Below are 16437 nucleotides of genomic sequence, written 5' to 3' on the forward strand. Positions count from 1 at the left end.
ACATGGAGGACTGACTGTATAGATCAGGGGTCCCCAAACTAAGGCCCAGGGGCCGGATGCGGCCCTCCAAGATCATTTACCTGGCCCCCGCCCTCATTTATAATATAATATTTTATATCAGTTTTAATAATATAATATATTGTATATACATATAATATTGATAATAATATTATCGTTTTATACAATAGAATACTAATAATAATACCATATAATAATATTAATTATATGTTGTATATTACATATAATATTATAGTATAGTGGTATAGTTCAATATAGTAATATATAATGCTAATATTGTGCTATGCTAATAATATAATATATTGTATGTACATACAACTGCTCTGAATTCCCTTCGGGGTGAGAAAGGCGGGATATAAATGTAGTAAATAAATGTAGTAAATGAATAAATAAATAATTTTGGACTTAGGCTTGCCCAGAATCTGAAATAACTTGAAGACACACAACAACAACAATCCGAATTAACCTGACTATCTCACTGGCCAGAAGGAGGCCCACACTTCCTATTGAAATCCTGATAGGTTTATATTGGTTAAAATTATTTTCATTTTTAAATATTGTATTGGTCTTTCACTGTTATTGTTGTTGTTTTGCACTACAAATAAGATATGTGCAGTGTGCATAGGAATTTGTTCGGTTTTTTTTTCAAATGATAACTCGGCCCCTCAGCAGTCTGAAGGATTGTGGACCGGCCCTCTGCTTTAAAAGTTTGAGGACCCCTGGTATAGATGGTTGGCAGGTTCAGGTAGCTTATGAGTAAAACAAGTCCCTGATGTGCAGACTTTATAGTAATCTGAGTGAATAACACTTTTTCCCTTCCTAATATAGGTTTAATTATGACGTCTCAACAGGAGGAAATGCCTTGCCCTCTTGTAGATATATATGATGAAGATGAAACTGACCAAGCCTTTCTTCTATCAAAACCTACCTGTTTTGTCATCCTTGGAAAACCAGTAAGGGAAAGAATTGCCATTTTGACTATATTAACCATGTAGGCAATCTAATATGAAAACCAATCCAGTGTGTGTTTACTCAGATAATATGTTATCCTATGTTCAGTGAGGTTTATTTCTATTTAAGTGTGCACAAACTTCCTCATAAGCACACATATTTGGATGTAAACCCTGCTGACTATCAGTATATTATAAGCCATAATCTTTCCACTGTACTTTATTACTTCTGCAGCATTACAAAAGTATTATAACATTAAACAATTATTTTGTTTGTTTATTTCAGGGTGTTGGGAAAAAAACTCTAGCTAAAAAAATAGCCCAGTTTTGGAAGTGTACACTCATAAATGGTAAATATTAAAACTTTTTAGCTTAATATTTTTCATTTCTTGTACTTTTGAATGATTTCTAACATTCCAAAGGCCTATGAGGGAAATAAAATTATCTACTATGTTTTCCATTATCACCTTATGATTTTTTTTAGGATATTATATGTTAGGGTTGTTGCAGTTGTTAGATACACATACATAATACCTTTCTTCCAGTGAGCTTGAATTGGAATACATGACGTTCCTGTTCCATACTTTATCCTCACATCAGCCTTGGGAGATGGGTCAGGATGAGTGGACCCAGATCACCTAGCAAGTTTTCTGGATAAGTGGAAAGTAGAATCTGGCTCTCCAATGCCGCAGTGCTGTTCCTTAACCGCCAAGTTTTTAACTTTGTGGTTTTTCTATACATTATAACTGTATTCTCAATTCGCTTCTGACATGATAAATAAAAAACTCCGCTAAATGTTTTGTTAAATAATAAAACTTCTTTCTGTCTTTTAGAAAGCTCACTAAAGGATTAGTGTTCATTCTTTATACCAAGGATATAGGATCCACCTTGGAGAACTGATTGCACATCCAAGAGCTTTTCAACAAAAGATTTCCCTGTAGCTCCAGTTACTCTCATCTTATTCCCCCCCCCCCCCCCCCAATTCATTGACCTAGGAAGCACAGGCGGGATGGAGTCTTATTCCAATATTTCTTGCCTCTGTGAAGTTATTTAAAAGAGACATACTTTCTCTCTGAAATACTATTGGCTAACCTTACCACTTCAGCTTCTTTATTTTTCAGTTAAGTTCTTCCCAGGAACTAGTCTGTCCCAAAGAGAAAAAGCACACATCCAGGGGCGGTTCAACCATTAGGCAAAGTATGCAGTTTCTGAAGGCGCCATCCTCTAGGGGGCACCTAGGGGGGGCTGTTGAGGTGCCTCCGCCTAGCCACCATGGCAGTTAAAAGTGGCGCTGGGGTGCCTTCACTTTAAAGCAGAGGTGCAGAGCCATTTCCTTCAAGTGCTTCCCAAGCTTTGGTGGTGACCCAGGTGTTTTGGACTCCAGTTCCCACCAACCTCAAGCATCAGCCAAAGCAGTGAGGCTGTTGGGAGTTGAACTCTCCTCCTCGGGGCCTGGCCTGAGGAGGAGGCCACTTAAGTTCGGGCGTGGCGGCCACAGCTTGCACTCAGTGCTGGTGAGGAATGGAGGGCACCGGCATGGAAAGCGGGGGCCAGGGTGACGGGGGCGCCTATGGAGCGGCCAAGGCGGGCAGCCCCTTTGACCTGTGGTGCTTCCTGCAGCAGCTCCAAGTCCTTGCCCGACTCCTCAGCGCCATAAGTCAGGGCGGGGGGTTTGGGAGGGGGTTGAAGGAGTCTCCGAGTGCTCCCGGGCAGGGCTGAGGTACGGCCTCCTGATTGGTTGCTTCAGATACCTGGGCTTGAGGGAGGGAGTTACCAGCCCGAAGACTCTAAAACTCCCAGAATTTTATAGTATTGAGTCACGACAATTAAAAGTGCTGCCAAGTTGCATTTGTTTACTTTACAGCAGGCATAGGCAAAATTCTGCCCTCTGGTTGTTTTGGACTTCAACTCCCACAATTCCTAACAGCGAGGGGCAACCATGAAAACTATTTGCTCAACTATCTATGGCAGGCATGGGGCAAACTTTGGCCCTCCGGGTGTTTGGAATGCAACTCCCACAATTCCTAACAGCTGGTAGGCTGTTAGGAATTGTGAGAGTTGGAGTCCAAAACACCCAGAGGGCCGAAGTTTGCCTCATGCCTGATCTAAGGCAAACAATTAGCATAATAAAGCATACTGGGTTCAAGTTAACTAGCAAAGAAAGTGGGATGATGGTCATATGGGGAGTCAAGGCTCTTCTGGACTCTTGGACCGGTTCTTAAACACGCTTCGTGTATTCCAAGTAGACTGAAACATACTTGTGGATTATCTGCCTTGATATTCCTGGTTATATGACTGTGTGGAAGGACCCTCAGGCCTCTTCCATACAGCCATATAACCCAGAACATCAAGGCAGAATAACCCACAATATCTGCTTTGAACTGGGTTATCTGAGTCCACACTGCCATATAATCCAGTTCAATGTTTGGTGCTAAATGCGCAAATATAGTAATTCCTACATAACTTTACCATGTATTGAACTGCTTTTTCTGTTGATTTGTTGTAAAACATGTTTTGGTGCTTAATTCGTAAAATCATAATGTAATTTGATGTTTAATAGGCTTTTCCTTAATCCCTCCTTATTATCCAACATTTTTGCTTATCCAACGCTTTTATTTTTCAGTGATTGGTTTTTGGGGGGGGGGGGGCACCAGAATTCTGTTCGCTTACACTTGAAAATTACCTAGGGCCAGCCCTGCACACATCCCATAGTGATTTTGCCTCTAGGAGCAGTTGCTTGATTTAATTTTTCAAGAGTGGATTGAATGTATGTCACAGCAAGACAGGATTGGATTCCTGCTCATTCAGGACTCATCTGGGAACCCTTTGAGTAAAGGGCAAAGTCTTCAAAGACAGAGCCAGGTTCTCTGAGATTTTACTGAAGAATCCCATTGTGCAATTAGTGTCTTAATATTTTTAAACTGCAATCTGATTTTCCATGCAGTTTTATAGAAGAATCTTGTGATAACTTTGCTCTGTTAACTGTTTTCTTTACACATTTGAGGTTTTATTAACCAGAAAAAAAAAATACGGGAGCCCTCTGGTGGTTAAGACTGCAGTCCTGATTGTTGGTCAAGATCATGGTGAAAAAGAGATAATGTTATTTTAAAATCATATAATCCCACTAGGAAGATTAGAGAGGTGATATTGTGAGATGTAAGGAGTATTTATCATTTTCCTTCTTTATTGTTTTCATTCTTTTCCAGTGGAGGATTCGCCGTTATACAAGGATACCTTGACTTAAGAGTTTAATTCGTTCCGTGACCGAGCTCTTAACCCAAAATTCTCTTATCTCATAGCAGAATTTCCCATTGAAATATGATTAATCCATTCCAGCCCTCTGACCCCCCCCATTTTTGTTACATGTTTTAAAATAAGAAAATGTACTTTATAAATACCAAATAATATATAAATGCATGTTTATTTATTTAATTAATTATTTAATTTATATACTGCTCTTCTCCCCCAGGGGTATCCACTCATATTCACATTGAACAATAAAAAGAAAGATCAACTTTAAAATGGTAGAAGCACAAAATTGTGGCAAGGAAGCAACAAAGCAAAAAGTGAAGAGGCAGAAGCATCATTTTCTTCATACTTCATACATTCCAGCCTCCCTCCCTCTCTTGCTGTCTCTCCCTCTCTCTCTCTTCATGAAGCCAAACATACCAGGAATAAAAACAACACAAAATTAACAAACCCAAAGTTCTACAAAGCAGACAGCAATTTCCCAAACAGACAAGAACACAAGGCACGGAGGCTGCTCCCTTGAAACCCTAAAGCCCTGTACTCTCACTCTGGCGCTAGCTCTTAATCAAAATGCTACTCTTATGTCAAAGTAAAACCCAGGTGGAGCAACAGCTCTTAATTCAAAATACTCTTAAGTTGGGACACTCTTAAGCAGAGGTTCCACTGAATTGGCTTTCTGGTAAAGCAGCAGTGTGTGCGTGTTTTAAGATATATTTTCAGGGCAAATATGGATAAGTTCATTTCACATCTTTTTTAATGAAGATGAAGAACAAGTTGAAGAAGAAAATATCTGGTCCCAAATGTTTTTGGTGCTTAGCAATAGTTTACTTGTTCATTATTGCTGTCAAGTCAACTTTAACTTATGGTGACTATGATTGAGAGAACTCCAATTCACCCTATCATCATCAGATCTTACAGACTTAGAGATGTGGTCCCCTTGGTTGAATCCATCGATCTGTAATGCGGTGGTCTTCTTTTCCTACTGCCTTCTATCTTGCCAAACATTCTGGTCTTTACTAGTGAGCCATGTCTTCTCATCATATAACCAAAGTATGACACCTGAAGGTCTGACATCTCAAAGAATGGATACAGCGCGCAATCTTTAAATATACAAAAGCAACCCTGGCCAAGAAATTTAGGAATCCGGGTTCAGTGCTGAGTCCAGAAGTACACTGCAAACCTGTGTCTTTGGAGGGGAGTGTAACTTCATCTAACACATGATGTCCCTTTTGACTGACCAAAAGCAACCTTGTCTTTTCTGGATTGAGTTTCAGTTTGTTTAACTTCATCCAGTTGATTAGGGAGACACTGGTGGAGGACCAGACAATTTCCTCGGATTGGAATAGAAAGGCATAGTAAAGGCGGGTGTCATCTGCATAGGGATGACACTGCACCTCAAAACTCCAGATGACCTCTCCCAGTGTTTTCATGTTGACGTTAAAAAGCATGGGGAACAAAGCATATGAGGCCTTGAAGGAGGTCTAGGAGATCAAACAGGAATTTACCCAGCACCACATTTCAGATTCATCTCACCATGAAGGAATAGTGCTTCCATGTTTCATGCTAGTGAGACAGTCCAGAAAAATACCATGGCTGATGGTATCAAAAGAGACCCAGCAGAACCAACAGGACCCCCTGTCCAATTCCCTGCACATGTCACCCACCAACGCTGTCTCTGTCCCATAGTCAGGTCTGAAACCAGGTTAAAATGTATCCAGAGATAATCTATCTCATCCAGAAACCCCTGGAGTTGGGAGGCCACCACACACACTAATCCCTTGCCTAAAAATGTTAGGCTGGACATTATGGGTAATTTTCAGTCTTACTAAAGGGATTACAAATATGATCAGATGTTATGCTAAAAAGACAGCTTAAATCTCAAGAACCCATGCTTTCCATGGTTTTGAGTGATATTCAATACTGTGATCACATTATCTCCATATTGTGAGAATATGTACTAGCAATATAGCCACATTTCTAAATTACACTGAGGGGATGTTGTGGAATAGAAGCATATATTCATTTTTACAGCAATTCTGTGTTTTATTTATCACCCTTTAAAATCATCTTAATTAAGATCCATTAGATAAATTTGTTGCATATATCATGCATATATCATTTATGAGACAGCTGCAAACTTCTTTATGTTGTGTGTTTTTCAAGCTTTAGAATTGATAGATGAAAACGTAACTGCAGAAACAGAATATGGACTCCAGGTAAATACTGTATTGCAACTGGGGGTTGGGTGCCTTCTCTTGATCTGTATTTTTTAAAAGCTGTTATTCTCTCCAAGCTATTATTTTCTCCAGAGAAAGTCTGGAAACTTTCATAAAGCTAGGATTATTTCTAGAGAAATTCTTGTTTATCATGATGCTTGCAGCATTGAATTATTATGTGGTTTGACTGTAAGACAACGGAAGTCTGAATTGGGGATGTAGGCAAAAAGACAATAGCTCAATGCTGGAGTATATGCTTTGTTTGCAGCTTCAGGTCCTGCCATCTCCAGTGAAAAGCATATTGTGACAGGTGAGATCACCAGATGCAAAGAGAGATATAATTTTTAAAAAAATAAACAAATACGTTTGAAAAGTTTGTCAGAGATGCTAGAAGGCATCTGCATCAGTTGGACAATATTGGCTATATGAACTTACACAGTATAAGGTAGCTTCTTAAGTTAACTATTTATATCTTCCTATATAAAAATATGGTAATACATTGTTTTATTTGTTTTTCTTCAGGCTAAGGAATTGCTGTATCAGGGTCAAAGTGTTCCTGAAGAATTGCTTATAAAGATGCTGCTGAATAAGCTTGAATCTCCAGAGATTGTGCACTTTGGTATATGTTTCTTGTGAATTGAATATGCTCCACATAGTCCTATAAATGTGCTTCCTTTTATAGAGGCAAAATAAGTGGTCTGTAATTTGTATATTAGATACTTGATAGTCGTGATGGTAAGGAATACATTTTAGTGTTATGTATTGCTATGTATTGTTAGTAACTAAGCAACAAAAATCTGACTCTAATATTAGAAATCATCCTGGAAACGTTTTATTGTTAAGTAACATTGAAATCCTTTTGGAAATTATAAATATTCCAAACAGAAATTCTTCTCTTGGATTGTGTATTTGAAAGCTCAGTGGTACGCAGAATACATTTTTCCATTAAAAAAAATGGCACACTCTTTTTCTTTTGTACTCACACGATGAACACTCACAGTCAATCTCAAATTTGGCTCTACTTAACCATTTTTGTCTTATGAAACAAGGTAACTGATTGAATGTGACTGTTCTCATACTAGGTGTCTCTAGAACAATCCTTCTTACCAGGCAGCATTGATCACATCATTACTATTTTTAGTGAGAGAAGACTCTGTCATTCGATTGGATCTGCTGATAGGTCTCCCAGTGAGAGAAAGGCAATATGAGACTTTTGATAAAGAACAGTGTTTCCATTGCCTGAATGAGAAAGGAGGTGTCCTGCTGATTTTCCACTATTTTCACTATTTTCTGTTTTGTTACAATATTGGAGGAGCTTCCAGAACCATCTCTCAAACTTCCAGGATTATTATTAAAATAAAGAGTGAAGAGGGGAAGTGAAGGAAAAGGAAGAATGGCTCCTTCCATTTCCTCCAACTAGAATGTTTTTAACAGAGTTGTATACCAACAGAATAAACTGCAAAGATAAAGGTATTTTTTCTCTTATCACTGTAGGACCGCTAGTGTAGCTTCCGATGTTATATAACATGTAGTCTATCTAGAGCTGTTTGTGATTATGTGGGGCTACTTTAATCCTTGGAGCCCCCTGTGGCACGGTGGGTTAAACCGCTAAGCTGCTGAACTTGCCGACTGAAAGGTTGGCGGTTCGAATCAGGGGAGTGCTCCTGCTATTAGCCCCATCTTCTGCCAACCTAGCTGTTCGAAAACATGCAAATGTGAGTAGATCAATAGGTACAGCTCCAGCAGGAAGGTAACAGCACTCCATGCAGTCATGCTGGCCACATGACCTTGGAGGTGTCTACAATGCCAGCTCTTCAGCTAAGAAATGGAGATGAGCACCAACCCCCAGAGTCGGACATGACTAAACTTAATGTCAGGGGAAAACCTTTACCTTTACCTTACTTTAATGCTTAGATCAGAATTTGTGGACTTTGTAAGTAATATGGTTTGTGTAAAGACCATAGGTAGTAGAGCTCAGAGGATGGTAAAGGTACTCTTTCATTGTATTCTCACCACTGATCTAAGTGATGGATAAAAGGCCCCCACACAGGAGGGCAACTCTTCTAAACCAAGAGAGGAAGAAACTCTTTCATGCCACTATTAACATTTGCTCATGATGCTGGGAAGGACTCCAAAATCCATCTGCTTGTGGCAGGACCCACATCCCCTATACTTAGATTGCCTCTGAAAACAATACAGCCATTGTTGTGTCTTTGTTCAATTGATGATAGCCACAAATTCCTAGTTATGTGACTATAACAATGCTCAATAGGAAATTGTTATATTTGATACTGGAAATTGTTTGTACTTAATTGTGGCATGGGGTATAGAAACTAGCCACTTTTTATCTTATATGTTTTCCTCCTTATTGAACATCCACAAGTAGCACACTCATATATTTAAAGCAACTATTAAATGTGCCTATTTTGGATATTTCCATTTAATATTTTTTGGTATGTGTGTTTCTGCAGGTTATGTTCTATGTGATTTCCCTAGTCTTTCTGAGGACTTCCTAAGTATACCAGAGCAGATAGAGATAATTAGAAATTTAAAACTGAAACCAGATTTCTTGATAAATATTAAGGTAATATCAGTTTCTGATTATTTATTTGCCACCTTTGTACTTACTCTGCAGATGTGATCAACTGGTAGAATTATGTAATATAATTTTAATATTTTAGTTGTTTCAAAAGCTATAGCTGATACCACAACTGAAGTAGATTTTACTTCTGGTTTGGAAACCACTTTTAGCTTGGGACTTCCATTTCAGTGGGATGATGAATTCACTCTTGACTTTAGCTCAGATTTTAAAGGAGCCATCTAAACTATTGGTGCTATTTTGGTGATAGGCTGCAACACCTTGTGTAGCTCTTTTAAAGTCACAGAATCATATAGAGTTGGAAGAGATCCCTAGGACCATCCAGTCCAACCCCCTGCTATACACTCCTGACAATGGCTACCTAGCCACTATTTAAAAAAAACTCCCAAGAAAAAGACTCTACCATACTGAGGCACAGCATATTCCACTGTCAAACAGCTATTACTGTCAAAAAGTTTTCCCTAATGTTTTGGTAGAATCTGTTTCACTGTTCACAGTGAACATTTCCAAATATCATTCATATCATCTTGGGCCATTTTAGCTCTACCGAACACACACTAGATTATTATTTTAGATATTAAACACTATCTCAAAACACATACGCTAATATTGGTTTTTATACTTGCAATTCAGTATTATAGAATTGGAAAGACTCCTATGGGATTATCTTAGTTGGTCCTCTTTGTATTAAAATGTTATATCCTATTTTTAACTAGTGTCCTGATAATGATGTGTGCAAAAGAATCTCTGGACAAAGACAACACCCTGAAACAGGACAAATATTCCAAAGGGAAGAGTGGGATCCTGATATTATTGAAAAACGTAGAAAGAAGAAGAAAGAATCTCGTAAAACTGGGGAAGAGGAAGAAGAGGAAGAGGAGGAGGAGGAGGAAGCAGAGGAAGAGGAAACAAATCAGGTATCTTACTGTGGTTTCCTGAGAAGTCAGTATCAACACAGATGCACAAGGATTAGAAATGTTCACTGTGGGGATGTGAGTTATGGGTGTTTTCTGGTCCTTGTGATAATTTGTTACACAATAGAAAAACACTCTATGTGTGTTCTATCCTAACTCATCAGAACCAGAAAAAAAGGTTAACAAGGAAAAAACAGATAAAACAAACATACCTTCTTATATACTCCTATGTGTACTGAAGTATTTGTTTCCTTACTCCCCAAAATTCTAATGCACCCCGTTCGAAGACATTCTATTCTCAGGATGGCATGAGAGGACCAATCTACTTACAGTAGTTTAATCCCCTCTTACCAAACCAGCCAGATGGGAATCAGTGTTCTTTTTCAGTTTACACTTAAGACCCCTTCCCTTCACTACTGTTTTTCTATTCCTGCCCTACTAACTAGACATGGCAATTCCTTTTCCACAACAGTTATTTAAATTTATACATCAATTAGGTATACAATAGAGAGATAAGAGGCTCTCACAGGACTACAGCACAGCGTGTCTCTGAGAAGGAAAGAAAGGCAGAATTGAGATAACTATGCCAATTCACCTGGATGACGTGGACAGGATCCTTGGTGTGGTGAGAGCGACTACTTGTGCCATGGATCCTTGCCCCTCTTGACTAATTAAATCGGCCAGAGGAGGGTTGGGTGGTTGGTTTGTGAAGATAATTAACTCCTCATTGGCTCAAGGTAAATTTCCATCTGCCCTTAAACAGGCCATAGTGAGTCCTATTCTGAAGAAGGCCTCCCTTGACACGACCACGTGAGCAATTGAGCAATTACAGACCAATCTCGAACTTTTTGGGGCAAGGTCCTGGAGCGGGTGGTTGCCTCGCAGCTCCAGGGTTTCCTGGATGACACCAATTTTCTGGACCCTTCTCAGTCTGGCTTTAGACCTGGTCATAGTACTGAGACGGCTTTGGTCGCCTTGGTGGATGACCTCCGCAAGGAACTGGACAGGGGGAGTGTGACCCTGCTGGTTCTCTTGGACATCTCAGCGGCTTTTGATACCATCGACCATGGTATCCTTCTGGGTCGGCTCTCCGGGATGGGCATTGGGGATACTGCTTTGCAGTGGCTCCAGTCCTTCCTGGAGGGCCGTTCCCAGTTGGTGAAGCTGGGGGACACCTGCTTGGACCCCTGTCCATTGACCTGTGGGGACCCGCAAGGTTCCATTCTGTCCCCCATGCTTTTTAACATCTACATGAAACCTCTGGGAGAGGTCATCCGGAGTTTTGGAGTGCGGTGTCATTTCTACGCAGATGACACCCAACTCTACTACTCTTTTCCACCAAACTCCAAGGAAGCCTCTCCGATACTGGACCAGTGCTTGGCGGCTGTGATGGGCTGGATGAGGGTGAATAAGCTGAAGCTTAATTCTGACAAGACAGAGGTCCTCCGGGTCAGTCGTATGTCTGATCGGGGTATTGGGTGGCAACCTGTGCTTGACGGGGTTGCACTCCCCCTGAAGGCGCAGGTCTGCAGCTTGGGGGTCCTCCTGGACTCATCAATGACTCTTGATGCTCAGGTGTCAGCAGTGGCCGGGAGGGCCTTTGCACAATTAAAACTTGTGTGCCAGCTACGACCATACCTCGTGAAGTCTGATCTGGCCATGGTGGTCCATGCCTCAGTTACCTCTAGATTGGACTATTGCAATGCGCTGTACGTGGGGCTGCCTTTGAAGACGTCCCGGAAACTTCAATTTATCCAATGCTCAGCAGCCTGTTTTTTAACTGGAGCCCAATATAGGGAGCAGTCAACTCTCCTGTTTAAGGAGCTCCACTGGCTACCGTTCATTTTCCAGACCCAATTCAAGGTGCAGGTGATTACCTACAAAGCCCTGAATGGTTTGGGACCCTCCTGCCTTTGTGATCGTCTCTCCCCCTACAAACCTGCACAATCTCTTCGATCATTAGGGGAGGCCCTCCTCTCGCTTCCGCTGCCATCACAAGCGAGGTTGGTGGGGACAAGAGAGAGAGGGCCTTCTCTGTAGTGGCCCCCTGCTCTGGAACTCGCTCCCTAGGGAGATCAGGTAAGGCCCCACCCTGATGGCGTTTCGGAAGAACCTAAAAACCTGGCTTTTCACCCAGGCCTTGGTTAAGATCGCCCATCCCCATCATAATCATAATTATATTCCTCGACCTTTTGTATTGGTCGCATTTCTCCTGGTTACTTGACATTAGCTCAGGGCTCCTCTCATCCCAAATTGACCTCAAACGAATTTGTGGCACTTTATCTATGTTTCTGAGTTTGCAACTTATAATGTGCACTTTGCTAATCTATCATTGCAACCTCGCTGTTTTTAATTCTATGTTTTTAGTAAGTATGTTTCATTTTTCTGGTCAATGTTTAAATATTATAACCGGTGTATGTTATTGTTTATTGATGTATTGCACATTGTTATTGTTTTGTATCTGATATTTCTGTGAGCCACCCTGAGTCCCCTCCAGGGGAGATGGTGGCGGGATACAAATAAACTTATTATTATTATTATTATTATTATTATTATTATTATTATTATTATTATTATTATTCTCCAGTGAAAGTGAATAGGAGGAAGTGGAAAAGAACAATGTAATAAATTTTACAGGAGAAAGTGAATGCAGAAAGTCTGTTCATATAAAGATACTTGTAGTCAACCCATGAATAACTACATTGTGACACTTCTTCATTCCATCAAGAGATGCTGAAAAGTAGCATAGGCCGTTTTTGGTTCTAATACAGGAGTCTTGCTTACCCAACATAAATGGGCCAGTAGAATGCTGGATAAGTGAAAATGTTGGATAATAAGGAAAGATTAAGGAAAAGCCTATTAAACGTCAAATTATTTATGATTTTACAAATTAAGCACCAAAATATCATGTTTTACAACAAATTGACAGAAAAAAACAGTTCAGTACACAGTAACGTTATGTAGTAACTACTGTATTTACGAATTTAGCACCAGAACATCGCAATGTATTGAAAACATTAACTACTTAGACTACAAATAAAGATAGAATAGCATAACATCAATTTATAGTAACAACATTGTTGAAAGTTAAATCCGTAAAAAGTTCAGTCCTGTGAAGATTTTTAAAAATCTGTGATCCTTGCCTGCCTAGAGAAACAGCTGTGGATGTGGGCGAGAGGCAGACTGCGTTGGATAATACAGAATGTTGGATAAGCAAAGGTTGGATAAGCAAGACTCTACTGTATGTACATTACACTGGCTAGGACATAAAAATGCCACAATCACAAAAAATTAAGATCTGTTGGAACATTTCTGCTGAAAATATTCATGTGGTAAGTGACTGAAATTTGAGGACATGATTTACAACAGTGCTCATGCACTAATAGTTACATAACTGGAAAAAAGTTAGTCATCATGCACTGGTCATTACATCTCTGTAGGAAAAGGGGTGTTGTGCCTTAAAGAAGAAGGAACATGTTTTTGTCCCACAACCTTTAATCAGTTTGGCCCAGGTCTGTTAACCAGGGTTATGCGATGGCTACCCATCGTGATTAGTATCAGAGCATTTAAGCAAGATGTCAGTGATAGGTGCAGATGTTGTGTATTTTCCCAAGTTCAAATAAAGAGAAAAGTGTTGGAAAGATATAAACAGTATATGAGTCCCTCAGTTTGGTGTCCAAGGATTGTTTTAGAGGTCAGAGTATTTTAGGTTTAGAGTAATGAAGAAATAGCACTGCTTTGATATTTGGAAATAATTGACATTCCAAGCTGGTTGTATTGTCTTTATAAGAAATCTTACTTTGTCTTCAAACAATGAGGGCCATGCTCAGGTGGTTCCAGTGTATACCCGGCCATTCAACACTCAGTAGAACAAAGTGACATAATCATCATCTCTCTTACAGAGAAGTTCTTTTGGAATTTGGAGTGCAGTTTGTACCCAAAATCTAAAAATTTGATTACTTACTTTATGGGATTCTGCTATGGATTTTTGTATTAAAACACTATATACTTAAGTACAAAGCATTATGTAATTGTTTGTCTTCAAGTCACTTCTGACTTATGATGATCCTAAGGTGAATTATCAGAGGGGTTTATTGGCATTTGTTATGGGTGGGAAAGGTTGCTTCCGCTAATGCTGAGAGAATATGACACGGTTACTTAGTAGGCTAGGAGCCGCAGTGGCGCAATGAATTAAACCCTTGTGAACTGCTGACCTGAAGATTGTATTGCTGATCTGAAGGTTGCTGGTTCGAATCTGCGAAACAGAGTGAGCTTCCGTCTATCATCTCTAGCTTGCGGGGACATTAAAGAAGCCTCCCAGTGGCACATCCGATGTCCCCTGGGCAATGTCTCAGTAGACAGCCAGTTCTCTCACACCAGAAGCAATTTGGACGTCGCTTCTGACACAATAATAATAATAAAAAACTAGTAGGCTTTCATGACCTAAAGGGGATTTGAACCCTGTTTGATAGAATCTTAGGCCAGTGCTGAAAGTACTTCACCGTGCTAGGATATTGCCATAGATTTCAACATTAAAATGCCACATCCTTCAATAAGAATCATTATACACATTGCTTTTGTTTTTATTTTAAAAAATCAATAATTTGAACAATAACTTACGTAGTTGTGCTACTGTTCAGAATTGTAGTTCTTTATAATGCCTGAGGAAGAACTAGGACCAATCATGCTGTAATCTGAGGTTGTTACAATGTGTAATTCATGTAAAATTTCATCTCTCCTAGGCAGTTATTGATAAAGTCATGTTGACAGAAATTTTGCCATATTTAGTGCAGAGACCAGAAGATTTTTTGGAAAATGTGCAAGAGAGAGTTACTCTCTATAAGGATATTATGCTACATCCTCTGGAGGTAAGAACAAAACACCTTAAAATCTAGAAAAAGGAAAAGAACAAGTGTAGATCATCTTTTAATGTATATTTTCAATTGCTCAATGCTACTATCCCAGCACCCCATCCCTCTTGTTAATTTCTAAGCTGTCACATAATAAGACTAAAAAAATTATATTAATATGATAGACCCTATGAGTCATTTGCATGAATGCAGTCACATATGTGGTTAAAAGAACTTTAAAGTATACAGTTGAAGGATACCAAAAGGACCATCCAGTCCTATCCCATCTCATGCAGAAATACATAATCAAGATACTCTGGAAAGGTGGCCACCCAGCATCTGTTTAAAAACTTCCAGATAAGGAGACACACTCTGGCAGCATATTGCACTGTCAGACAGCATATTCCACTGTCTTACAGTCAGGAAGGTCTTCCTAATAAGTTCTTCCTCATATTTGGTTGGAATCTTTTTTTTTTCCTGTAGTTTGAATTCGTTGTCCTAGTCTCTGGGGCAACAGGAAACAAGCTTGCTCCGTCTTCAGTATGATATCCTTTCAAATATTTCAACATGGCTGTTATGTCACTTTTTAGCCTTTTTTCTTCAAGCTAAATCTATATATATAAAAGAGTGATGGAATCCCGGCGACCAACAAAACAACAAAACTAAAGGCCCCCCAACCTCAAAATTTGACAACACAACCCATCATCCACGCCTCTAGGATAATACAACAAAAAGAAAAGAAAAATAAAGTGCTAATTAGAAGGAGAGGAATAACTGTTTTTATCCAATTGCTGCCAGTTATAAGGCTAAGCTCCGCTCACTTGGTCTCCTAGCAACCCATTCAGCCCAGGGCCTCTTCAACCAGCCTTCTTCCACACTACCTATAAAATACAGATTATCAGATTTTCACTGGATTATATGGCTGTGTAGTCTCAAGGCCCTTCCACACAGCTATATAACCCATTTATAATCTTATATTATCTGCTTTGAACTGGATTGTCTTGACTCCACACTACCATATAATCCACTTCAGTGTACATTTTATCCAGCTGTGTAGAAGGGGCCTCATATAATCGAGTTGTAAGCAGATAATATAAGGTTATAAATATACAGTACACTCTCACTTATCCAACATAAACAGGCCGGCAGAACGTTAGATGTGAATATGTTGGATAATAAAAAGGGATTCAGGAAAAGCCGATTAAACATCAAATTAGGTAATCATTATACAAATTAAGCACCAAAACATCATGTTATACAACAAATTAGACAGAAAAAGTACTTCCATGCGCAGTAATGCTATGTAGTATTTACTGTATTTACAAATTTACCACCAAAATTTCACAATGAATTTAAAACACTGACTACAAAAACATTGACTACTAAAAGGCAGACTGCGTTGGATAATCCAGAACACTGGATAAGCGAATGTTCGATAAGTGAGATTCTACTGTAATATGAAATAAGTACAGTGGTAGAGTAATACAGAACAATATAATCTCTAAAACCAGGACAGTAAATAAAGAGCAACACTCTGAAAGCAGGGAAATTGGGAATTCCACAAAGGAAAAAATCAGGGCCAGCTAACACCTCCCAAGAAAGGATTCTTCCAGAAAGGAAGCTGAGAAGGGAGTGAAGCAG

At 39.5% G+C, this 16437-nt stretch overlaps 1 protein-coding gene across 7 annotated transcripts in view; it reads left to right on the top strand.

Annotated features, from left to right (window-relative positions):
- Positions 1-16437, top strand: part of ak9 (adenylate kinase 9) — an 84044-nt gene that overhangs the window by 1594 nt on the left and 66013 nt on the right. For all 7 annotated transcript variants that reach the window (XR_010002324.1, XM_062968997.1, XM_062969000.1 and 4 more), the window contains exons 2-8: positions 847-971; positions 1255-1318; positions 6381-6433; positions 6956-7052; positions 8905-9017; positions 9749-9949; positions 14689-14814. Coding sequence is in view for 6 of the 7 variants with exons in the window: in XM_062968997.1 (XP_062825067.1) it covers positions 855-971; positions 1255-1318; positions 6381-6433; positions 6956-7052; positions 8905-9017; positions 9749-9949; positions 14689-14814 (771 nt within the window). In the remaining variant the exon portion in view is untranslated. The remainder of the gene's footprint in view (positions 1-846; positions 972-1254; positions 1319-6380; positions 6434-6955; positions 7053-8904; positions 9018-9748; positions 9950-14688; positions 14815-16437) is intronic.

This window comes from Anolis carolinensis, chromosome 1, assembly GCF_035594765.1.
Source record: "Anolis carolinensis isolate JA03-04 chromosome 1, rAnoCar3.1.pri, whole genome shotgun sequence".
Lineage (NCBI taxonomy): Eukaryota > Metazoa > Chordata > Lepidosauria > Squamata > Dactyloidae > Anolis > Anolis carolinensis.